Source organism: Engystomops pustulosus, chromosome 6, assembly GCF_040894005.1.
Source record: "Engystomops pustulosus chromosome 6, aEngPut4.maternal, whole genome shotgun sequence".
Classification (NCBI taxonomy): Eukaryota; Metazoa; Chordata; class Amphibia; order Anura; family Leptodactylidae; genus Engystomops; species Engystomops pustulosus.
This window is the reverse complement of record NC_092416.1, coordinates 97,067,789-97,094,231: the sequence shown is the minus strand read 5'-3', so window position 1 is coordinate 97,094,231 and position 26,443 is coordinate 97,067,789. Positions and strand designations below refer to the sequence as shown.

At 40.8% G+C, this 26,443-nt stretch overlaps 1 protein-coding gene across 8 annotated transcripts in view; it reads left to right on the top strand.

Moving 5' to 3' along the window:
• GRIN2D (glutamate ionotropic receptor NMDA type subunit 2D) overlaps positions 1-26,443 on the top strand; it is a 688,972-nt gene that overhangs the window by 655,377 nt on the left and 7,152 nt on the right. For all 8 annotated transcript variants that reach the window (XM_072110452.1, XM_072110450.1, XM_072110451.1 and 5 more), the window contains one exon: positions 18,036-18,268. In XM_072110452.1, coding sequence (XP_071966553.1) covers positions 18,036-18,268 — 233 coding nt within the window. The remainder of the gene's footprint in view (positions 1-18,035; positions 18,269-26,443) is intronic.

Genomic DNA, 26,443 nt, shown 5'->3' with positions numbered 1-26,443 from the left:
GCTCTCTAAATATGATGAACATCCATTTACCTTTTCAATTAAATTTATGTTATGGTTTAGAAGGATTTGTCATAGGGTTTGAATAAATATTGGAATAGCGCTAGACACAGACAGGTCTCTGTAAAAAGCTGTGATAGGTTTAACAGCTCAGGTATCGACAGTTTAAGTTGTCCACTTACCATAACTGTATTAGCAAAAAGTATCTGAGCCATGTATGTTACCTCATGTAATGCTCATATATTTTGGGACTACTGTGTCCTCTCAAAGCTTGTTTTGAAAATGTCAATAAAAAATTATTTACAAAAAAACAGAAGTGATGGTCGATTTGATGATTAATTCCCATCTTATGTACATAAACTGAATGCTACTTTGTAAATTAATTTTCCTTTTGTTTAGAAACTAGTAGAAAAAATATTGTACAGTACATTAACTGTTTCTGCTCAGGAGTATACAGTAAGAATTCTTTTGTTTGCTCATGAATGAATGTACACTCTGCACCCTATCTTGACAGAAAAAACTGAAATGTAGATAGTATTGCTAAATTAAAACAACTGATACATGACATGGTCATAAGTATTCAGACCCTTTGCTCAGTATTAAATAGAAGCATGATTTGAGCTAGTATAACCATGATTCTTCTTGGGAATGATGCAATAATTTTTTCACACTAAGATTTGGGGATCCTCTGACATTCTTAATTGCAGATGCTCAATTGAGCTTAGGTCAGGGCTCTGGCTGGACGAGTCAAGAGTTATTCTGAAGCCACTGCTGTGTGATTTTAGCTGTGTGCTTAGAGTCATTGCTTTAATGGAAGGTGAACCTTTGGTCCAATCTGAGATCCAGAACACACTGGAAGAGGTGTCTGTATATCTGTACTTGGCCACATTCATCTTTCCTTCAATTGCAACAAGTTGTCCTGTCCCTGCAGCTGAAAAACACCCCTATGGCATGATGCTGCCACCACCAAGTTTCACTGTTGGGATTGTATTTGGCAGGTGATGAGCAGTGCCTGGTTTTCTCCACACATAACACTTGAAATTAACACCAAAAAATTCAATATTTGTCTCAGCCCAGAGAATCTTATTTCTCGTAGTCTGGGTGTCCTTCATGTGTTTTTTTGCAAACAATATGCAGGCTTTCATATGTCTTGCATTGAGAAAATGCTTCCGACAGAACACTCTGCCATAAAGTCCCAAATGGTGGAGGGATGAAGTAATAGTTGGTACTTTCTCCCATCTGAATCTTTGAAGCTCAGCCACAATGATCTTGTTTTTTTTCTTTACCTCTCCCGCCAAGCCCGTTTTACCATGATTGCTAACTTTTGCTGGACAACAGGGTTGAGGAAGAGTTGTGCCGTCCAAAACTTCTTCCATTTAAGGATTATGGAGGCCATTGTGCTCTTATGATACTTGAGTGCCGCAGAAATTCTTTAGTAACCTTCTGTGCCACAAATCTGTCTCTGAACTCCTTGGGCAGTTCCGCTGACCTCATGATTTTCATGTGCTCTGACATGCACTTTGAGCTGTGAGGTCTAATATAGAAAGTTGTGTGCGATTCTTAATCAAGTCAAATCAATTTAATTAAACACAGCTGGACTCCATTGAAGAAGTAGAAATATCTCAAGGAGGATCAGAAGGAATGGACAGCTTGTGAGTTAAATATGAGTCTCACAACAAAGGGTCTGACTACTTATGACCATGTGATTTTTCAGTTTTTCTTGTTAATAAATTAGCAAAAATATTTTCATTTGTGTTTTTTTTTTCAGTGAAGATGGGGTGCAGAGTGTCCATTAGTGAGCAAAATAAATAACTCAATTGACTGCAGTGATACACAATATATACACTTATACTCATGCATACATTTTATACACACATATTACACTTACTGTCAGTCTGTCTTCTTATCCCAAGAAGGGGGCATCAGAGTTCACAGATATGACTTCATGCATACCAGTAGCTGCTGACAACATGGGTGAAGTAGGCAGCAAGGAGTTACTGGTGAGAGATTTCTAGTCCTTCCATCCTGTTGCCACCCTACTCCATCAACATTTCTCATCTGAGCTGATGTACTGTGCTGCATTATATGTATATAATTTTGCACATTCTCTATTTATTGTGTGTGAGGTTGGATGGCAGAACCTCCTGATACTGCCATGGCTTTTACATATTAGACAACCATTGTAATCTGGATTGAGATTCTTTTTTCCTCACAGTGTGGGCAAAATGGCTTCTGCATATTTTTATTTTACTTGGACACTATGAGCTAGATACTTAAAGATTTTATTAGAATATTTGGCTTTTTTGCGCTATACACAGTACATTTTAAAAAAACACTATACAAATCATTATTTTGTATTGTGAGAACTTTGCCTTTACGTTGACATATGGGAAGAGTTTGAACATCTTTTCCCAGTCCCAACTCATAATACTACAGGAAATATGCTTTTTTCAGAAGTTATGCATGGTAGATTTGCCATAGTTACATATAAGAAACAGAAGAAGCTAATAGTTTCTTGCTGCATATGTTTAATGTAGTTTGAAAGCTTTCTCATCTTTTTTAATGCAATGATCAATCCAAAGAGTAAGGTCACGACTAGAGATGAGCGAACACTAAAATGCTCGGGTACTCGTTATTCGAGACGAACTTTTCCCGATGCTCGAGTGCTCGTCTCGAATAACGAACCCCATTGAAGTCAATGGGAGACTCGAGCATTTTTCAAGGGGACCAAGGCTCTGCACAGGGAAGCTTGGCCAAACACCTGGGAACCTCAGAAAAGGATGGAAACACCACGGAAATGGACAGGAAACAGCAGGGGCAGCATGCATGGATGCCTCTGAGGCTGCTTAAACGCACCATTATGCCAAAATTATGGGCAACAGCATGGCCATGACAGAGTGACAGAATGAAGCTAGATAGCATCTAAAACATGCAATAATTGACCCTGACACTATAGGGGACGGCATGCAGAGGCAGCGGCAGCAGGCTAGAGAGTGTCATGGCGACATACCCTAAATGGACTCAGGCTTCAAACCAATGGGTGGCAGAGAGGAACCAAAGGAGGTGAGCAAGAAGTGCTCAAATAATATCGGTACATGATAAAAGTTTGCCAGTATATTTTGTGGATTACACAGCAGGGTGGCGACAAAGTTAACATGGAAGCCATGAAAACAACCCAAAATTCTGCCTGACACAGCTCGTTTGATAAGGGGACCATGTATGGAGGCAGTGAACTAGTAGTAGATTAAAGGTGCTGCAGTTAAAACTATGTTAGTTGGATCTTGGCATGGAGCTGGCGCTCCGCTGCCAGGCGAGCTTTCGCCAATCCAAGCCCCTGTCTCTAGGCTACTCCCCAAACAGCACTTCTAAGAACCTTTTGTATAAGATCAAGTGTAGTAGCGTTCTTATAAGTTTAGGATATGCCGGGTGAGGGGAATGTAAACAGATGCGCAAGAAGCGCATGATGCGCATGGAGCTGGCGCTCCGCTGCCAGGCGAGCTTTCGCAAATCCAAGCCCCTGTCTCTAGGCTACTCCCCAAACAGCACTTTTGTATAAGATCAAGTGTAGTAGCGTTCTTATAAGTTTAGGATATGGCGGGTGAGGGGAATGTAAACAGATGCGCAAGAAGCGCTGAAATAATATCCCTAAATGGTAAAAGTTTGCAAGTATATTTTGTGGATTACACAGCAGGGTGGCGACAAAGTTAACAACTTTGATGTGGAATCCATGAAAACAACCCAAATTTCTGCCTGACACACCTCGTTTGATAAAGGGACGATGTATGGAGGCAGCTATATGGACGACTTTTGGAGGTAGCAATGGAGACAACGTGTGGAGGCTGCTATGGAGACAATTTAATTTGGATAGTGCCTGTATGTGGCAGTCCCAAACATTTTTCAAACCAGAGGAGCAGGTAGGTGGCCCTCCAGTAAAATGGGATAGATTGAGTGCCTGTATGTGGCAGTCCCAAAAATTGTTCAAACCAGAGGAGCAGGTAGGTGGCCCTCCAGTAAAATGGAATAGATTGAGTGCCTGTATGTGGCAGTCCCAAAAATTGTTCAAACCAGAGGAGCAGGTAGGTGGCCCTGCAGTAAAATGGAATAGATTGAGTGCCTGTATGTGGCAGTCCCAAAAATTGTTCAAACCAGAGGAGCAGGTAGGTGGCCCTGCAGTAAAATGGAATAGATTGAGTGCCTGTATGTGGCAGTCCCAAAAATGTTTCAAACCAGAGGAGCAGGTAGGTGGCCCTCCAGTAAAATGGGATAGATTGAGTGCCTGTATGTGGCAGTCCCAAAAATGTTTCAAACCAGAGGAGCAGGTAGGTGGCCCTCCAGTAAAATGGGATAGATTGAGTGCCTGTATGTGGCAGTCCCAAAAATGTTTCAAACCAGAGGAGCAGGTAGGTGGCCCTCCAGTAAAATGGAATAGATTGAGTGCCTGTATGTGGCAGTCCCAAAAATTGTTCAAACCAGAGGAGCAGGTAGGTGGCCCTGCAGTAAAATGGAATAGATTGAGTGCCTGTATGTGGCAGTCCCAAAAATTGTTCAAACCAGAGGAGCAGGTAGGTGGCCCTGCAGTAAAATGGAATAGATTGAGTGCCTGTATGTGGCAGTCCCAAAAATGTTTCAAACCAGAGGAGCAGGTAGGTGGCCCTCCAGTAAAATGGGATAGATTGAGTGCCTGTATGTGGCAGTCCCAAAAATGTTTCAAACCAGAGGAGCAGGTAGGTGGCCCTCCAGTAAAATGGGATAGATTGAGTGCCTGTATGTGGCAGTCCCAAAAATGTTTCAAACCAGAGGAGCAGGTAGGTGGCCCTCCAGTAAAATGGAATAGATTGAGTGCCTGTATGTGGCAGTCCCAAAAATTGTTCAAACCAGAGGACCGGGTAGGTGGCCCTCCAGAAAAATGGAATAGATTGAGTGCCTGTATGTGGCACTCACAAAAATTGTTTCAAACAGAGGACCGGGTAGGTGGCCCTCCAGAAAAATTAAATGCATGAAGTATAGCAAGAGCCAGTGGGCCCTGTCAAAAAATAGCCATTTTCCTCTGCTTTACTGTACAAAGAGGAGGAGAAGGAGGAAAATGAGGAGGAGGAGGAGGAGTGGATCAATTATTCAGGTTGAGCTTCCTTCACCTGGTGGAGATTGGAAATTCTGAGAAATCCAGCCTTTATTCATTTTAATAAGCGTCAGCCTGTCAGCGCTGTCAGTCGACAGGCGTGTACGCTTATCGGTGATGATGCCACCAGCTGCACTGAAAACCCGCTCGGACAAGACGCTAGCGGCAGGGCAGGCAAGAACCTCCAAGGCGTACAGCGCCAGTTCGTGCCACATGTCCAGCTTTGAAACCCAGTAGTTGTAGGGAGCTGTGTGATCATTTAGGACGATGGTATGGTCAGCTACGTACTCCCTCACCATCTTTCTGTAAAGATCAGCCCTACTCTGCCGAGACTGGGGACAGGTGACAGTGTCTTGCTGGGGTGACATAAAGCTGGCAAAAGCCTTGTAAAGCGTACCCTTGCCAGTGCTGGACAAGCTGCCTGCTCGCCTACTCTCCCTCGCTACTTGTCCCGCAGAACTACGCACTCTGCCGCTAGCGCTGTCAGAAGGGAAATACTGTTTCAGCTTGTGCACCAGGGCCTGCTGGTATTCATGCATTCTCACACTCCTTTCCTCTGCAGGGATGAGAGTGGCAAGATTTTGCTTGTACCGTGGGTCCAGGAGAGTGAACACCCAGTAATCGGTGCTGGAATAAATTCTTTGAACGCGAGGGTCACGGGATAGGCAGCCTAGCATGAAATCTGCCATATGCGCCAGAGTACCAACGCGTAAGAATTCACTCCCCTCACTGGCCTGACTGTCCATTTCCTCCTCCTCCAACTCCTCCAACTCCTCTTCTTCTGCCCATACACGCTGAACAGTGAAGGACTCAACAATGGTCCCCTCTTGTGTCTCGCCAACATTCTCCTCCTCTTCCTCCTCATCCTCCTCCACCTCCACCTCCTCCGATATGCGCTGAGAAACAGACCTCAGGGTGCTTTGGCTATCAACAAGGGAATATTCTTCCCCCGTCTCTTGTGACGAGCGCAAAGCTTCCGACTTCATGCTGACCAGAGAGTTTTTCAACAGGCCAAGCAGCGGGATGGTGAGGCTGATGATGGCGGCATCGCCACTGACCATCTGTGTTGACTCCTCAAAGTTACTCAGCACCTGACAGATATCAGACATCCACGTCCACTCCTCATTGTAGACTTGAGGAAGCTGACTGACCTGACTACCAGTTCTGGTGGAAGTTGACATCTGGCAGTCTACAATGGCTCGGCGCTGCTGGTAAACTCTGGATAACATGGTCAGTGTTGAATTCCACCTCGTGGGCACGTCGCACAACAGTCGGTGAGCGGGCAGTTGGAGGCGGCGCTGCGCTGCCCTGAGAGTGGCAGCATCTGGGCTGGACTTCCTGAAATGCGCACAGATGCGGCGCACCTTCGTGAGCAAATCAGACAGATTGGGGTATGTCTTGAGGAAACGCTGCACTATCAGATTTAACACATGGGCCAGGCATGGCACATGTGTCAGTCTGCCGAGTTGCAGAGCCGCCACCAGGTTACGGCCGTTGTCACACACAACCATTCCCGGCTTGAGGTTCAGCGGTGCCAGCCACAGATCAGTCTGCGCCGTGATGCCCTGTAATAGCTCTTGGGCGGTGTGCCTTTTGTCGCCTAGGCTCAGCAGTTTGAGCACCGCCTGCTGTCGCTTAGCGACGGCACTGCTGCTGTGCCTAGAGCTACCGACTGATGGCGCCGTGCCCACGGATGGTAGTTCGGAGGAGGAGGTGGAGGAGGGGTGGGAGGAGGAGGAGGCATAGTAGGCCTGAAACACCTGGACCGAGGTAGGCCCCGCAATCCTCGGCGTCGGCAGTATATGAGCAGCCCCAGGGTCAGTCTCGGTCCCAGCCTCCACCAAGTTAACCCAATGTGCCGTCAGCGATATATAGTGGCCCTGCCCGGCAGCACTCGTCCACGTGTCCGTGGTCAGGTGGACCTTGTCAGAAACGGCGTTGGTCAGGGCACGGATGATGTTGTCTGACACGTGCTGGTGCAGGGCTGGGACGGCACATCGGGAAAAGTAGTGGCGGCTGGGGACCGAATACCGAGGGGCGGCCGCCGCCATGAGGTTGCGAAAGGCCTCGGTCTCTACTAGCCTATAGGGCAGCATCTCCAGGCTAAGCAATCTGGAGATGTGCACATTAAGGGCTTGGGCGTGCGGGTGGGTTGCACTATATTTGCGTTTCCGCTCCAGCGTCTGGGGTATGGAGAGCTGAACGCTGGTGGATGCTGTGGAGGATCGTGGAGGCGACGGTGGGGTTTTTGGGCCAGGGTCCTGGGCAGGGGGCTGACTAGCAGCTGACACAGGGGAAGGAGCAGTGGTGTGCACGGCCGGAGGTGAACGGGCTTGTTGCCACTGAGTGGGGTGCTTAGCATTCATATGCCTGCGCATACTGGTGGTAGTTAAGCTAGTAGTGGTGGAACCCCTGCTGAGCCTGGTTTGGCAAATGTTGCACACCACAGTCCGTCGGTCATCCGGTGTTTCCTTAAAGAACCTCCACACTTCTGAAGATCTAGCCCTCGCCGCAAGAGCCCTCACCACGGGAGCTTCACTAGTTGACAGTGGCGCTGATGCACCAGCTCTGGCCCTGCCTCTCCGTCTGGCCCCACCACTGCCTCTTCCAACCTGTTCAGGTCGAGGACTCTCCTCCGTCTCAGAAGCACTGTGTTCACCCGGCCTCTCAACCCAGCTTGGGTCTGTCACCTCATCATCCTCCGATCCCTCAGTCTGCTCCCCCCTCGGACTTCCTGCCCTGACAACAACTTCCCCACTGTCTGACAACCGTGTCTCCTCATCGTCGGACACCTCTTTACACACTTCCACTACGTCAAGAAGGTCATCATCACCCACAGACTGTGACTGGTGGAAAACCTGGGCATCGGAAAATTGCTCAGCAGCAACCGGACAAGTGGTTTGTGACTGTGGGAAGGGTCCAGAAAACAGTTCCTCAGAGTATGCCGGTTCAAATGGCAAATTTTCCTGGGAGGGGGCAGACTGGGGGGGAGGAGGCTGAGGTGCAGGAGCTGGAGGAGTGGGGATTTCGGTGACATGGGTGGACTGCGTGGAAGACTGACTGGTGGTGGACAAATTGCTCGAAGCATTGTCAGCAATCCACGACATCACCTGTTCGCACTGTTCTGGCCTCAACAGTGCTCTACCACGAGTCCCAGTAACTTCAGACATGAACCTAGGGAGTGTAGCTCTGCGGCGTTCCCCTGCTCCCTCATCAGCAGGTGGTGTCTCACCCCGCCCAGGACCACGGCCTCTGACCCCTGCAGTAGTTGGACGCCCACGTCCCCGCCCTCGTCCTCTACCCCTAGCCCTGGGGTTAAACATTTTTAAAATGAGAGTTATAACTTTTTTTTTTTTTTTACTTTTTTTTGTTTTTTTTGTGTTTTTTGTTTTTTTTTGAGTTTTTAGAACCAAACAATCCTATCCTATTGCTATGGCTATTTTCTAGCCAAGTATCAAAGGAAGCACACTACTATGCCAGATGAGATGACACTGAGTTATTGCCTAATAGAAATCCAACCCCTACTGAATTTTGCCACTTCAGCCTTTGCTATGGATATGTGCGCCACTAAGCGCAGAACACAGCGGTCGCAAGTCTCACTACAAATTGCTCAGAATTGGCAAGTACATGCACTGCAGAAACTACAGCCACCAGCAGATCAACCAGAAATCAAATATATAGAACGCTACTGTAGGCTTCAAGAAGCTATTTGTATTCTCCTATGGCTATTTTCTAGCCAAGTATCAAAGGAAGCACACTACTATGCCAGATGAGATGACACTGAGTTATTGCCTAATAGAAATCCAACCCCTACTGAATTTTGCCACTTCAGCCTTTGCTATGGATATGTGCGCCACTAAGCGCAGAACACAGCGGTCGCAAGTCTCACTACAAATTGCTCAGAATTGGCAAGTACATGCACTGCAGAAACTACAGCCACCAGCAGATCAACCAGAAATCAAATATATAGAACGCTACTGTAGGCTTCAAGAAGCTATTTGTATTCTCCTATGGCTATTTTCTAGCCAAGTATCAAAGGAAGCACACTACTATGCCAGATGAGATGACACTGAGTTATTGCCTAATAGAAATCCAACCCCTACTGAATTTTGCCACTTCAGCCTTTGCTATGGATATGTGCGCCACTAAGCGCAGAACACAGCGGTCGCAAGTCTCACTACAAATTGCTCAGAATTGGCAAGTACATGCACTGCAGAAACTACAGCCACCAGCAGATCAACCAGAAATCAAATATATAGAACGCTACTGTAGGCTTCAAGAAGCTATTTGTATTCTCCTATGGCTATTTTCTAGCCAAGTATCAAAGGAAGCACACTACTATGCCAGATGAGATGACACTGAGTTATTGCCTAATAGAAATCCAACCCCTACTGAATTTTGCCACTTCAGCCTTTGCTATGGATATGTGCGCCACTAAGCGCAGAACACAGCGGTCGCAAGTCTCACTACAAATTGCTCAGAATTGGCAAGTACATGCACTGCAGAAACTACAGCCACCAGCAGATCAACCAGAAATCAAATATATAGAACGCTACTGTAGGCTTCAAGAAGCTATTTGTATTCTCCTATGGCTATTTTCTAGCCAAGTATCAAAGGAAGCACACTACTATGCCAGATGAGATGACACTGAGTTATTGCCTAATAGAAATCCAACCCCTACTGAATTTTGCCACTTCAGCCTTTGCTATAGATATGTGCGCAACTAAGCGCAGAACACAGCGGTCGCAAGTCTCACTACAAATTGCTCAGAATTGGCAAGTACATGCACTGCAGAAACTACAGCCACCAGCAGATCAACCAGAAATCAAATATATAGAACGCTACTGTAGGCTTCAAGAAGCTATTTGTATTCTCCTATGGCTATTTTCTAGCCAAGTATCAAAGGAAGCACACTACTATGCCAGATGAGATGACACTGAGTTATTGCCTAATAGAAATCCAACCCCTACTGAATTTTGCCACTTCAGCCTTTGCTATGGATATGTGCGCCACTAAGCGCAGAACACAGCGGTCGCAAGTCTCACTACAAATTGCTCAGAATTGGCAAGTACATGCACTGCAGAAACTACAGCCACCAGCAGATCAACCAGAAATCAAATATATAGAACGCTACTGTAGGCTTCAAGAAGCTATTTGTATTCTCCTATGGCTATTTTCTAGCCAAGTATCAAAGGAAGCACACTACTATGCCAGATGAGATGACACTGAGTTATTGCCTAATAGAAATCCAACCCCTACTGAATTTTCCCACTTCGGTCTTTGCTATGGATATGTGTGCCACTAAGAGCTAAACACAACGGTAGCAAGTCCCCCTGCTAATTCCTCACAAAATGGTAAAAGATGCAAATTAAAATAAAAAAAGTAGAACGTTATTGTAGCCCTAAGAAGGGCTGTTGGGTTCTTTGAGAATCACTCCTGCCTAACAGTAAGCTAATAGAACACCCTAACGCTTTCCCTGACCAGCAGCAGCTCTCTCCCTAGCGGCATCCAGAGACAGAATGATCCGAGCAGCGCGGCCAGCGGCTAGTCTATCCCAGGGTCACCTGATCTGGCCAGCCAACCACTGCTATCGACGTGTAAGGGTACCACGTCATGCTGGGTGGAGTGCAGAGTCTCCTGGCTTGTGATTGGCTCTGTTTCTGGCCGCCAAAAAGCAAAACGGCGGGAGCTGCCATTTTCTCGAGCGGGCGAAGTATTCGTCCGAGCAACGAGCAGTTTCGAGTACCCTAATGCTCGACCGAGCATCAAGCTCGGACGAGCATGTTCGCTCATCTCTAGTCACGACTCCTAAAATACTCTATGTATTATATACTGGATTAGAATGTTGCACTGAAATATTTTGTATCATAAAGGAGCATAAAGGAATTTAGTATTGAAAGTATGCTTTATAGAAAAAAAATATATACTTAGGGTAAGCTGTGTCACTGGGACACTATGCGAGATATCTAATGTGTTAAACATAATAACAGAAAAATTTGCCAAATTGCTGCTTTGTGCCTTCATCATTTTAATTTGCTTAGCACTTGGATGTCCTTGACAGATAAACCCCATTAAGATAATCTTCTTGGATGAACAAAAGCTGCTGGTAAGGTTAAAAGAAAACAGTTGTGAAGAGAGTATGTTTTCGAGTGCAAATATTTTAAACCATTTTTGCTCAACTGCTATTGCTGTTTTTTTAAAGTTGCTTTACATCTATAGAAATGTGGCATTATGCATAGACCTTTTACTATGCCCTTCAGGTGTGTTCTTTAACCCCTTAAGGACGCAGCCATTTTGTAGCTTAAGGCTCAGCCCGATTTTTTGGATTCTGACTTGCTTCGCTTTATATGGTTATAACTTTTGAACACTGTTACTTATCAAAACGATTCTGAGATTGTTTTTTCCCCACATGTTGTACTTCATTTTAGTGGTAAATTTTGGCAGATAAGTTTTGCGTTTATTTACAAAAAAAAAGAAAATATGATAAATTTTTTTAAAAATTTGCCATTTTCGAAATCCTAAATCATTGCGTTTTCAGGCAGATAGATTTACCACCTAAATAAGTTGCTGAATAACATTTCCCATATGTCTACTTTACATTTTCATAATTTCTGAAATGTCTGGATAATTTATTTTGATGTCACGCGGCATCAAATAGAATATCGCTTTTCCGGATTTTCAGAATTGACTATTTTGGGGATAAATACAGTTTTGAATGAAATTTTACATATTTAGCATCAAAACCCCCTATATAATCTACCCATTTTCAAATCTGCACCCCTCAAGCTATCAGAAACAGCTTTTACGAAGATTGTTAACCCCTTGAGATCTTCATAGTAATTGAATCAAAATGGAGGTGAAATTTAGAATGGTCATATTGTTCCCTTATACGTTCATTTAGCACTAAAATTTACACATTTCCAAAATATAAAAAGAGAAAACCCACCATACAATTTATTCTGCAATTTCTCCTGAGTACAAAGACCCCCCACATGTGGCTGTGACTTGTTTTATGGGGGCACAGCGAGGTGCAGAAGGGAAGGAGGGCGCTGCAGCTGCCAGGATTTTAGTTTCCTCATTGGCCCCTTTTGAAGGCTATAAAATTTTCGCTTTTTCGTTATTGGGGCCATGTGATGGCATTTTTTTTGCGGGATGAGATGCTTTTTCCATTGTTACCATTTTGGGGTTGGTATCACCTATTGTTGAAAATTTAGGAACTTTTTTTGAGGGCAGGAGTAGAAAAGCATAAATTCTGTACTGGATTTTTTACTTTTTTTTTTTTTGGTGTTCACCGTATAGACTAATAATCATGTTATATTTATTCTATGGGTTGATACGATTACGGGGATACCAGACATGAATATATTTTCTTACGTTTTACTAAATTTGTCAAACAAAACCCTAATGTGGGGAAAAATCTATCATTTATGTATTGCCGTCTTCCAAGTAGCATAACATTGTTACTTTTTTGGCTACGGAGCTGGTTGATGGCTTGTTTTTTGCGGGACATGTTGTACTTTGCACCAGTATCATGTCTGAGTACATATGGTTTTTTGATCGCATTTTATAGCATTTTTTGTGGGATTGAAAAGGTAAAAATCATAATTTTTGGAGGGTTTATAACAGTTTTTTTTTACGGTGTTTATCGTGGGGGTTCAATAATGATTTACTTGTATTCTACGGGTTGTTACGGACGCGGTGATACTATATATGTGGGGTTTGTGTTATGATTTAGACTTTTTTTTTAGTTATATGTCTCTTTATATGTTTTGGGGGTTTGGGGCATTTTTAGTGATTTATGGCTTTATTTTTTTATTGAATAACTTTTTTTTTTTACTTTTTCACTTTTATACCATGGGACATGAACAAGCAATCATCTGATTGCTTCTTCATGATAATATTCTGCAATACTGATGTATTGCAGAGTATTATCAGTGTCAACCTATACACTTGCATAGTCTGGCACTGTGCCAGTAAGATGCCAGTAAGATCGGACCCCAGAGTTGCTATAGCAACGATCGGCGCCCCCCGAAAACGGTTCGGGGGGCCGATCGTGGGGGAAAGACCCCCCAGATGCATGTTAGATGCCGCGGTCGCGCTGACCGCAGCATTTAACGGGTTAAGCACCCGCGATCGGAGACAACTCCGATCGCGGGTGTTACACTGGGGTGCCGGCTATTAGTTACAGCCGACACCCCATGTTTCGCGATGCCGGTTTGGCTCTGATCTAGAGCCGAGCCGGCATTAGCGCCGTGGCGGATATATCCGCCACTGAGCGCTAAGTCACTGCGCTCCGTGGCAGATATATCCGCCACGGAGCGTGAAGGGGTTAAATTTTATTTTGTCTAAAATTTTGGAAGATCCATAAAGTAAGTGAAAAAATCTTATAACCTGCCAATGGCTAAATGTGATGATACAATAAGGTAAAAAACTGCAATCATCAATGTAAAGATATCTGTAAGTTCAAACTTGCCTAGGCCAGTCACTACATTATGTCTCCAGAAACTGGGGACAAATCCAAAGCACAGACCACATTAAGAAAATGTAATATAACAAATCTTTATTAAATTAGCATACATAAAAAAAATTTTCACTGGTTAAAATGTACAGTTGCAGATAGTGAAATGCAGATTATGGAGTTCTCCCGCTCTGACGCTGAAGGAACATACCAGCATAAACTATGTAACACTTGGGATGCCGTATTTAAATCATATTGGATATAGGCTAGATGTTTTACTTGTGAAGAATTATTGGTCTTAATTCATACATACGATTTAAATACGACGTCCCAATTGTTTCCATAGTTTATCCTGGTATATTCCTTCAGTGTCAGAGCGGGAGGACTCCATATTCTGCGTATCACTATCTACAATTGCACATTTTAACCAGTGTAATTTAATAAAGATTTGTTATATTACATTTTCATAATGTGGGCTGTGCTTTGACTTTGTTTCTGGAGACATGATATGATGTATATGAATATTCCAAAGTTGCCAAAATCTTCCAAAAGTCGCAATCAGTTTTTAGCTAATTGTACCAAAATTTGCTACTTTTTAAAAAAGTCACAGCTTTCACATGACAATCAGGAAGCTGGAGGCACAGCTGAGCTAGAAGAACATGAATATGCATAGATGGTGAGTCGTGTAGAATTGTACCATGTTAGCCATGGAGAGCAGAAGAAGAGTGAAGAAATCAGGCGATACCTTTTTGAGGCTAACTGAGTATATTTGATGATGAGCTTTCGAGAATACTAGTTCTCTTCGTCAGACATGATGTTATGCATGATGGTGAGTCAACTTTTTGAATGGACTGTGGAATTTTAGAGCATGGAGAGGAACAATATACACAAGTGCACAAAATTGTTGGTTAAATGAAAGAAAACCTACAATGGTCACAGAAATAACTTGAATCTGAAATAACTTAAAATAAATTTAATTAAAGGAACAAATGAAATGCAGACATTGCTTTTCAACCATGCTTCAACAGAATAAAAAAATTCATGAAACAAGCCTGGATAGAAATTATGGTAACACATAGGGTAACCCAAACACAGCGGGGGTTAGCTGGAATAGGTTTGTCTAAAATATAGCCAAAAACAAAATTAAAGTTTAAATAAATCTCACAATATTAAGAACCTACAAGTTCAATCCCCCATATACTAGAACAAAAATAAATAAATACATGCATAAACATGTTGGGGCACATTTACTTAGAAAGATAGAAACTTCACTAAAAGTGCTCTTTCCATGTATAATGCTGGGTGCGACACATTCATTAAGAATGTGCAGCAGAAATCATGAATCAGTTGCATGTGACACAATTTGCATGTAAAAAACAGCAGACCAAGCACTGGAACGCCCCCTAATTTGTGTTGCATGGAGGCTAGCACAGCTGCGCCACAAAAGTGTCACATGTGAAATAATAGCTGCGCAATCACTTCTTAAATACCCGTGCAAGCCATTTTCACCTGAAAGAACGTGCAAAGTCCATCAGAAATGCTGCGCAAAGCCCTTAGTAAATGTGCCCCATTGGGTATCACCTCATCCCTAAATACCAGATCTATCAAAATGTAAAAAATGGTTATTCCTGCTAGTGAACCTTGTAATGGAAAATAGCATCCAATTGTCCAATTCTCAAATTCAAGACAAATAAAAATAAAATGTGATCAAAAGGTTGCGCCATCACAAAAAATCATAGAAATGAAAACAACCGTTTGTCCCAAAAAAACTAAAAATAGTTATTGGCTTTAGAATATGGTGAAATGAAGAAAAAAATGTTCAAAGGGTTTTAATCTTTTAAATCTATAAAAACCTAATGAAATCCATACAAATTTGTTATCACCATGATTGTGCCAACGCAAAGAGTAGAAGTGTCTTTTGGAGTGCATAGTGAAATGCTGCAAAAAAAGCAGCCCACAAGAATACAGCAAAACTTACAATATTGTGTTTTGCTATTATAGTATATCCAATAATTATCAGCACGTTTCTGCAAATGTTTAATGTGTCTAATATACATTCAAGTTTCTATACTAATTTCAAATACTATACTCACTTTCTATCAATGAAGCTAAAAAATAATCTAATTTGCATAAATTAATTATAATTACCGGAATAAGAACTAACATAATGCATAATAGTAAAGAAATGTTTAACAGTTTCCGTTACTACCTGTAGAAGGTATTTTGCTGTTTTCCTTATAACTAAGCAATGCTTAAAGAGGACCTGTCACCCCCCCCAAAAAGACCTCCACCAAATATGCCCCCATAATCCTCTCCCCAGCCCCTTTCTATTCATGCCATTTTAAAAAAAAATTATGTTGGGAAATTTGGTTTTAATTGATCCGACTTCTTACCATATAAGAGGTTGGATCCTCGTATCCTGTCCGCTGCAGTCGGCCGTATTCATGAGGCGGCGGCCGGCCCTCTCACTCTGTATACAAAAACGTGGAAATTTGATATGAGATATGTTGTACAGTAAATCATAAAGCCAGCACACCATATAACATATGATCAAAACCAAAGAACAAGTTGGTGTGTAAAGGCTAAGAAATATACACGCACCTGTCAGCAGGGACCTGTAATAATAGCAGGCAGCTGCGCTTATATTGTGCAATCACTGAGGACTCTCTCCGATGCGGCTGATGTCAGTGGTGCTTGGCCGCGTCAATCTGACAGCGGCTGCGGACGCGCTGTGCTTATTCACAGTGCCTCATGAATGTTATATATATGAAATAAATTGGAAATACTCTATTCCAGTAGTTTTTGTCTAAATAGTTCAGTTTCTTTCAGCCTGCTAAATGTGCCCCATATACATGTTTAAGCATTTACAATACAATGGTAGAGATGATAGGCAAAAAAGAATGAATCCATTTGAGATGGGGTATGTGGAGTCATTGTTTGCACAGCTCCTCCAATGCAACCACAGCTTTCCAATGGATAGATTCATGATGTATGAACATTTTTTTAAGAATAAAATAAATTTACAATGTCTGTCTTTAAATCAGAAAGATAATATCTGGACCACTATACATTAAAATTTAGATAATCAGACACTATAGACAGTGGCACTTGTTATGCATTTCCTGCTACACACAGTGATATCACAGGGGTTTGGAGGGCCCAAACATGCACAATTCCTCTGAGGCGTTCACCTAATTCACCTTTCTACATAAGCAATAGCTACTGAAATGATTATTGTAAATAGAAATCGTAAAATGTTGTATTTTTGGCTGTAGAGAACCTTATGTTGAAGTGAAAAACTAAACTTTGTATACCATACCCTTTTTTAAGCACTGTTGACTTTCTTTTACAATTTAGCAGCAATTACTAAGAGAAAAAAACAGCAATGAGTATTTACAGATAATACATAAAGAAATTTGTCACATGTTCCCAAAGACATTGACAGTTTTATTCTATACACATGGTTATATAGAATACCTTTTAAGTTTTTGGTTGTAATAAAGACTTTATTATAATAAAGGCAATTAAAAATAGACTTAACCCCTTAACGCTGAGGCCCTTTTTAGTTTTTTGTGTTTCCATTTCTATTTTTTCCTTGTAAAGAGCTGTATAAGGAATTGCACCGCAAATGACATGTCAACTTTATTCTTTGGGTCGGTGTTATCATGGGGATATCAAATTTGTATAGGTTTTATAATGTTTTCGAACATTTATAAAAATTGAACCCTCCTGTACAAAAAAAAAACTTTTTGCCATGTTCTAGAGCTAATAACTTTTTCAAACTTCAATCTACGGAGCTGTGGGTGGTGTCAGTTTTTGGAACTTTTGATTACGTTTTCAATGTTACCATTTTAAACACTGTATGGACTTCACTTTTTATTGAATTTTTTAATATATTTTTCAAAATGACAAAAAAGTGGTATTTTTTTGACAATGGGCGCTATTTCCTATTACGGGGTTAAATGCCAGAAATAAATCTGGTGAACTGGTAAGGTATCATCCAGACAGTTGCATGATCCAGAAAGTTTGTTACCTGACATGGTAATATCCATGAGACAACAGAAAGGCTATATGTTATGAAGTTATTACACACTGCATGTAGCCATGCTTATGTATGTCCATTTAGGCCTGAGTAACAAAGGTAATAATTATTTGACTGCACCATTTGTCCAACCAACACAATAGTTCCATATTTGTCTTACTTTTTGATTGCATATCAACTTCAATAGTCATTTTATGAATTTATTTAGTTATTTATTAAACTCCTATATTAAGTCAGATAATAATAAATCATTTTTTATCTACAATATCTATCTTTGCAAAGAATGTTATTGTTGTTGTCTTTTGTGTACTTTTGGGTAATATATTTAATGGTGATTGTATTGATCAATTGTATTGATTGATTGTACTGATTCACATACTTTCTTTTAGAAGATTAACTTTATGCATTTACCTTCACAGATGAGATTGAGATGTTGGAAAGACTGTGGCTATCAGGGATTTGTCACAATGACAAAATTGAAGTTATGAGCAGCAAACTGGATATTGACAACATGGCAGGGGTCTTCTACATGCTTCTAGTTGCAATGGGATTAAGTCTGCTGGTGTTTGCATGGGAGCATCTCATTTACTGGAAGTTGCGGCACTGCATGAGGCATTCTGGGAGGCTTGACTTTTTATTGGCTTTTAGCAGGGTAAATATCTCATCAATTTTCTTTCTGTCTTAATCCACTTAATTTGTTGTTTCAGATAAAACTTATTGTGTCAGTTTTGTAACTTCAGGTTAAAAACAAGAACTTCCTATTTTAATTAATTCTCGACAGATGAAAGCATTATTCTTATTGTGTATTTAGCTAATAGAATGTGCTTGTAGTTCTCTGAAAGAAAAAGGTTTGACAGGAACAGCCTTAAGATTTAGCATTGACTGATATTATGGCATTCTCACAGCATTATCCAGAATCACTAATAACTGAGGTTGAATGTGAATGGAAAAGCATTTGATACAAAGGGAAGGGATGTATTAAGACTGGCATTTCTCCCCCAGCTTGCGATCAAATAGGAGGCTCTTGACAGTTTTCCAACAGAGATTATAGTAAATAAGATGAGTTGGGGCACCTATCACTTGTTATGCTTTGATCAGTGTTAGGATCTAGATTTAATAAAAAAAATAACCATATTCTGCAATTATTACTCTGGCTGACATTTGCTAATTCTGAAAAGTTTCTCTTTATACCGCTACAGAATTAGCAAGTATCAATCTATTATTATGCTCAGTGGCTGATGTAGAAATTGCAGAGTGTGGTACTTTTTTTTATCAAGTATAGATTTTTTAATAAATAACAATCAAAATAAAAAGTTTAATACAATTGTAGTTTAAAATGTAGTTCTTTCTATTTCCCTTTAGCAATGTACAGAAAGTAGTATTTTCTCATTGTAGAATTTTTAAATTGTAAAAGGTTGGTAGAGAGTGATAAAAATATAGATGATACATTCCATTTAAATGGATAATCTTATACATCATGCATATTCCATATGCATTTAGTATGAGCTTCTTGGACCTTGGTCTTGGACTGGATTTGAATATTATAACATTCTGTTCTTGTTCATGAATGTTCACAGTGCTGTATATGTTGGTTGTACGTCGCCTCTTATTCTTACGGCTCTTATTCCATATTTTCTCTTACTTTCAAGGATGTCTGTTTCACTATGCTGATTATGGGATTAGCTTTTCCACAACCGCTCCTTTCTATCCACTTGTGTTTTTTATTTTTATTTAAAACAAAATTGTCACTTGAGAACATTTTTATATTTTATGTGGGAGATGTGGTAAACATTTACTATTATAATACTATATTATTAACACATTCTGCTTGGTTTGTATGGATCACCCATAGAGATCCATATTCTAACTTTTAAAGTGTCTGTCTATGGAGGCAGCATGAGCGGACTTCTAATCTCCCTATGTTTGGTTGAACAGCTCTGAGAAGGGACGATTAACCTTTTCAATTTCAGCTAGAGCTTTGAAAAAACTGCTTACAGCCAGGAAGAAAGCAGAAACGCTTAACACTCACTCCTGTATAACAAACAGGAGAGGATAGAGAGACTTCTCTTCAATTTGGTAGACAGATTTACTATAGCAACGTAGTATTAACATTTTAACTATAACACCCTGTTCCCCTGCAAACCCCCTCCCGCTCCCGGCTAGGGAACTAGGAGAGAGCACACAACCTGTTCTCTCCACGCCCTGGCTCTGGCCAGATCCTAATTCGAGGTCATTAATTTTTTTTTTTTTTTTTTTGTGCTGGAACCATTTTTCCCTATCCCCATTAGAGACCTAACGGATCTGGGCAACTATTTGAAAACCTGCTTAAATCATGTGTAAATATTGGATATTATTTGATGGTTATTTAAAAAAAAGTCTAATTAACATGGCAACTACATTAGCAGCTCCCTGAAAAATGTGTCTTTTTATCACATTACAGTTTCTCAGGTGATTCCTGGCAAAGAACACTGCTTAAATCTCTCTTAATCGCACCCATCCGAGTTTTCTGTGCCTCGTTACTATTTCTCAAATACTAATGACCTAAAGCAAGGACAAACAGAGAATCCTAAAAATAGAATAAAATAGATCAGGGGTATATTCAAATACATCCTGTAAATCTTGCAATCCTGTAATGATACTTATGTATACGTTTATAAATTTATAGCTACTTTGACCCTTAGAGTAGAGGAAAAAAGGCAGCACTCCAAAATATCCAGTATAAAGTGTAAAAAAGTGGCTTCTGTTTTATGCTAACTAGGGGGTGGGAACAAATGTATCACATGATCACTCAAATGGGGTATATACACTCACCGGCCACTTTATTAGGTACACCATGCTAGTAACGGGTTGTACCCCCTTTTGCCTTCAGAACTGCCTTAATTCTTCGTGGCATAGATTCTACAAAGTGCTGGAAGCATTCCTCAGAGATTTTGGTCCATATTTACATGATGGCATCACACAGTTGCCGCAGATTTGTCGGCTGCACATCCATGATGCGAATCTCCCGTTCCACCACATCCCAAAGATGTTCTATTGGATTGAGATCTGGTGACTGTGGAGGCCATTTGAGTACAGTGAACTCATTGTCATGTTCAAGAAACCAGTCTGAGATGATTCCAGCTTTATGACATGGCGCATTATCCTGCTGAAAGTAGCCATCAGATGTTGGGTACATTGTGGTCATAAAGGGATGGACATGGTCAGCAACAATACTCAGGTAGGCTGTGGCGTTGCAACGATGCTCAATTGGTACCAAGGGGCCCAAAGAAAATATTCCCCACACCATGACACCACCACCACCAGCCTGAACCGTTGATACAAGGCAGGATGGATCCATGCTTTCATTGTATTGACGCCAAATTCTGACCCTACCATCCAAATGTTGCAGCAGAAATCGAGACTCATCAGACCAGGCAACGTTTTTCCAATCTTCTACTGTCCAATTTCGATGAGCTTGTGCAAATTGTAGCCTCAGTTTCCTGTTCTTAGCTGAAAGGGGTGGCACCTGGTGTGGTCTTCTGCTGTTGTTGCCAATCTGCCTCAAAGTTCGACGCACTGTGCGTTCAGAGATGCTCTTCTGCCTACCTTGGTTGTAACGGGTGACGATTTGAGTCACTGTTGCCTTTCTATCAGCTCGAACCAGTCTGCCCATTATCCTCTGACCTCTGGCATCAACAAGGCATTTCCGCCCACAGTACTGCCGCTCACTGGATGTTTTTTCTTTTTCGGACCATTCTCTGTAAACCCTAGAGAAGGTTGTGCATGAAAATCCCAGTAGATCAGCAGTTTCTGAAATACTCAGACCAGCCCTTCTGGCACGAACAACCATGCCACGTTCAAGGGCACTCAAATCACTTTTCTTCCCCATACTGATGCTCGGTTTGAACTGCAGGAGATTGTCTTGACCATGTCTACATGCCTAAATGCACTAAATGAGTTTCCGCCATGTGATTGGCTGATTAGAAATTAAGTGTTAACGAGCAGTTGGACAGGTGTACCTAATAAATTGGCCGGTGAGTGTATACAGTATATGATGTTCACTCTTGTTATTTTTCTTGAAAAAGGCTCCAAGTGAGCCGAAACGTTGCAGTACTTTGTTGTACTTTGAAACATGGAATAAAACAGAAACCACTTTTTTACACCTTATGCTGGATATTTTGGAGTGCTGCCTTTTTTCCTCTACTCTATTTACGAAGGACCTGACGCCTGGTCCTATTGTGCCTGCACCCACCGTTACCTACTTTTTTGTGTGCTGCTTACATTTTCCTCAAGTACTTTGACCCTTAGTAATCTAGTAGTTGTTTCAATAACATAAGGGAAACATTTAAAGGGAATCCGTCACCAACTTTTGAATGCATGTCTTGACTACAATTTATACAAATTTACTATTGTATTATTAAAGACAACTGTCTTGCAATTAATCCCCCTATCCACCCTACATAAGACCCATGTGTGACCCTCAACTCTTTGGTAGGTGGTTTCACAAACTCTCATACTATAGGACAATAACCGCTATTTGTCATGAAATCGATTTTTGGATCTGGATATGTATTTTCTCTATATCTTCCCCACATTTTACTGACAGGGTTTTATTTATTCATGTATTCATTTATTTATTGATTGACTTTGGTGCTGTTTTTTATACATTTACAAGGATTATGTATGTACATATAATACTGCTGCTAACTTATAACAATGTTTTTATAAACATTTATTATTTATTCAGAGAATCGATTTTAGAAGGGTTCCGTGTATGAACGGGAAAACCCCGAACTTTGACCCCTGGTAGATCATGTGATCATCTTCACGCACTTTCGGGGTTCTGGTCAAATGGTAGGATATAACACCGCTACTGTTTATTGTACACTATGCCTGATGAAAGCTCCGGTCCGGGGCTGAAACGAGTCGCGTCCTATATATATTTTTAACAATAAAATGGATTCCTTTATCTACTTGGGTCTCCACGTGAGCTATATGCAGCGCCTTCCTAAACATTCTCTTGGGTAGTGACATTATCTCCTCATCGTTCCGGGATCCTTGTCCTTCAGTGAACATGGTCTTACAGGAGTGGCAGCTGCAGTTACTATACCATTACATGCTCATATCATCTGAACTAAGGTGAGAGCCCTGATTTACATCTTCACAGTCACCATTGTGCCTGACGTTACTACACAATAGCTGTGCCTCTTCTCTCTCCTCTTGCACTTTTGCCCTGTTGTTCTCTTGGGGCACTGGGGCTCAGCCCCCCACTCCCTCGATCCCAGGTTAGACTGTCTACACTCTAACATAAAGACATGTCTGGTGGGGGGCTGCAGTGATAGTTGACTTTGTGGAACTTTCTTCCATCTCTATGCTGCATCTCTGGAGCTCAGCCAGCATGATATTGGGGATATTGGCTGGACCATCAGGTCAAGGAAGAGTTGTGGCCATCCCAAACTTCTTCCATTAAGGATTATAAAGGCCACTGTGCTCTTAGGAAACTTGAGTGCTGCAGAAATTCTTTTGTAACCTTTATCAAATCTGTGCCTTGCCACAATTCTGTCTCTGAGCTTGGTGGGCAATAGATCCATCTCAAGGAAGATCAGAAGGAAATGAACAGCATCTTAGATGAAAATGAGTGTCACAGCAGAGGGTCTGAATACTTATGAAGGTGTGATATTTCAGTTTTTCTTGTTTAATAAATTAGCCAAAAAATCTACTTTTTTTAGTTTTTTCTTCTGTCAAGATAGTGTGCAGAGTGTACATTAATAAAAGCTCAAATTACATCTTTCTGCAGTCATATTCTTTATGTGCCAAAAATTGAAATGCATTAAATGGGAATGGAAACATAATGAATTGATGTATACTTCTCTTTTCCATTTCATTCCCCTATGTCTGTATCCACAAATGTTACATCAAACCCTTGCCACACCATGATGTTCCCCAATGTCATAGTGCAAGTATGAAGAGGTTTCACAGGCTGAGCCCTTTTCATACACATTGGGTATTTGCTGCATAATACAGCAAACACCACCGTTAACAGCCACGATCGGTGCTTGCATTGAGAAATTCCCCATATACTGCAATACAGCGGTATCCTTTACTTTAAACTGATATAAAAATAAATAAACAAATGAAATCATAAACATGTTAGGTATAACCGTGTCACAAAATGTCCAGTCTATCAAAATTTAAATGGTTATTCCCAGCGGGTATTTTGCAAAACAAAACAATGTAATAAAAAAAGGGATCAAAAGGTCATGCAGTCCACAAAATGAAAGTAATGAAAATGTCATCTCATCCTGCAAAAAATTACATGTTAAACAGCTTCATACACTGAAGTATGAAAAAGTTATTGTGTTTTGAATGTGGCAAAATGATTTTTTTTTTTTTTTATAAAAGATTTACCTTTCCTTAATCTACTAAAACATAATAATAGTATGGCCAGAGCCAGTAATAAAATTTGGTATATCTATGATTGTGACCAAAAAAATAAAAAGGGAGGTTTGCTTTGGAGCGTGAAAGGAGTAAAAACAGACCCCAAAAGAATATGGTGCAAATATGTTTCTCTTGTTAACTTCACCACATTTGGAAAATTTTCCAGCTCATGGGCTAAGTCCTCTCCACAGCCAGTAAGTCTTTGCTGCATATTGCGTGTTATCCCGGCCATTTCTGGCGCCGCCATCTTGGTGAAGATCGTCGCTCTCCGTGATGTCATTGGGGAGTGGTGACAGCCTGAGGTCTTCTGAAGATGCAAGGCCATCTCGTTTTAACCTATTCATTACAATATGCGATTTGCACATTTGAATGAATGAGGCGGAAAATCCCCATATACTGCCATACTATATGGCAGTATATGGTTTGATCAATCAAACAACCTAGGGTTAAAGTACCCTAGGGGGTCTGAAAAATAGTAAAAATAAAAATAAAAAAAATGTGTACAAATTTGTTATCCCCATACTCGTACCGACCAAAAAAATAAAGGAAGAAATGTCATTAAGGGGTCACACAATAAAAGTTGTGAAATCCAAGCCCACAAGAAAATGGTGCATATTTTGAGTTTTTTCACCAATTTCACTGCATTTGGAACTTTTTTCCTGCTTCCCAGTACAAGGCATGGAATATTTTATACTGTCGTTATGAAGCACAATTTGTTAAGGAGAAAAAAAGCAGTTTTACGTGTAAAATTAAAATAGTGATAGATTTTTGATGGTGGGGAGTGAAAAATGGAAATGAAAAAACAAAATAACCAGGTTGTTAAGGTGTTATAGATTGCACTATATGTATTCACGTAAACTGTTGCAGATGAAGTTTTATCTCTAAATATTGTCAATGTGTACTGCTGACATGGGGTAGCCTTGTCGTAAGCACATCAAATTTAAGAGACGTCTGATGGTTAACGGGAGGCAGCATCCCATGGTTTGTTAAAATCATTTTTTTTTTTTTTATCTTTTGCCCTAACACAATTGGACTACGCATTTCAGGGAAGAACTATCCATCCATCAGGTCCAAAATATTACACACTATAAAAGATGTATACAAAAGATCAATATATAGTTTTTCACAAATAAATAATTTATATACATTAAATATAGGTTCCGTATTGATAACCAAAAGAACAAATTCTATGTGAGCAGCATAAAAACATTGCTTGTTCTTAACCAGTTATTGCTTTTGGGGATTGATATGTAAGTATGATATGTTAAAATAAAAGGTAAAAACAATGATATAACATCTTAAATATACTTTTGTTTAAAAACTAAAAAATACACATAAATATTACATAGAACAGTGATGGGGAACCTTTTAGAGCCTCAGTGCCCAAACTTCAACCAAAAGCCACTTATTTATTGCAGAGTGCCAGCGCAGCAATGAAAGCAGTAATGTATTTCTCTTTGTTCATTGACAACTTTCAATCCTTCAGCCTCCCAAGGACATCAACCCAGTTGAAAGGAGGAGGGCAAATTCATCTATCATTGTAGGAAGATTCTTTGAGTCTTATCTGGTGAACTTCATGCTGGGGTGATGGCCTGGGTGCCCACAGAAAGGGCTCAGAGTGCCGCCTCTGGCACCCGTGCCATAGGTTCGCCACCCCTGACATAGAAGATATAAATAAACTGTAATAAATTCATAAAATGTAGCATATAGCAAAGTCATATATGTACCAGATTGGCTATACTTCCAATTGTGGTGAATACCTTTATAAATCTTTTGAAATAACCTGAAAAATAGATACACGTTGTGTAAATTGAATGAGTATGGAAGGAAAAATAAGAGGATTACATGAGTAAGATAGAAAGTAATGATTATTATAACTACAGCTAAGGATACTTCCACATGCCACATGTATTGGCGCTGTTTTATAGCCACGAGTAGATAGGGCGGCTCCAATAGGGACTATACACGCAAGTGTGGCTTACTATGAGATATTTGTGCTTGCATAAAAAGTGGTTTGTCACAAGACTTACTTCAGCAGTGGAATATTAAACTGCAGAAGGGGGAGCCCTTCCATATTTAACAATTATATGCATTAATCATGTGTATATAGGTGTTTGATGGAATAATGTTTTCTGGGGGATGGAGAAGGATTGGGAGTTAGTATGTGTACCTGAGAAATATTTTAAGTAACATAGGGGTCCTTAAAAAGTCTTGGTGATCTATTGTATTGTACAGTATTATAAAATAAATTTACAGAATATATAAACCCACAAGAATACATAAATCAGAATGGTATCAGAATGAGCCCATGAAGAGCTAGACAGCTATGATGGAGAGATAACTATAAACTCTCTGTGTGTAATTAAGATCTACCGTAATTAAAATTTACTTAATCTATATGTTTAAAATT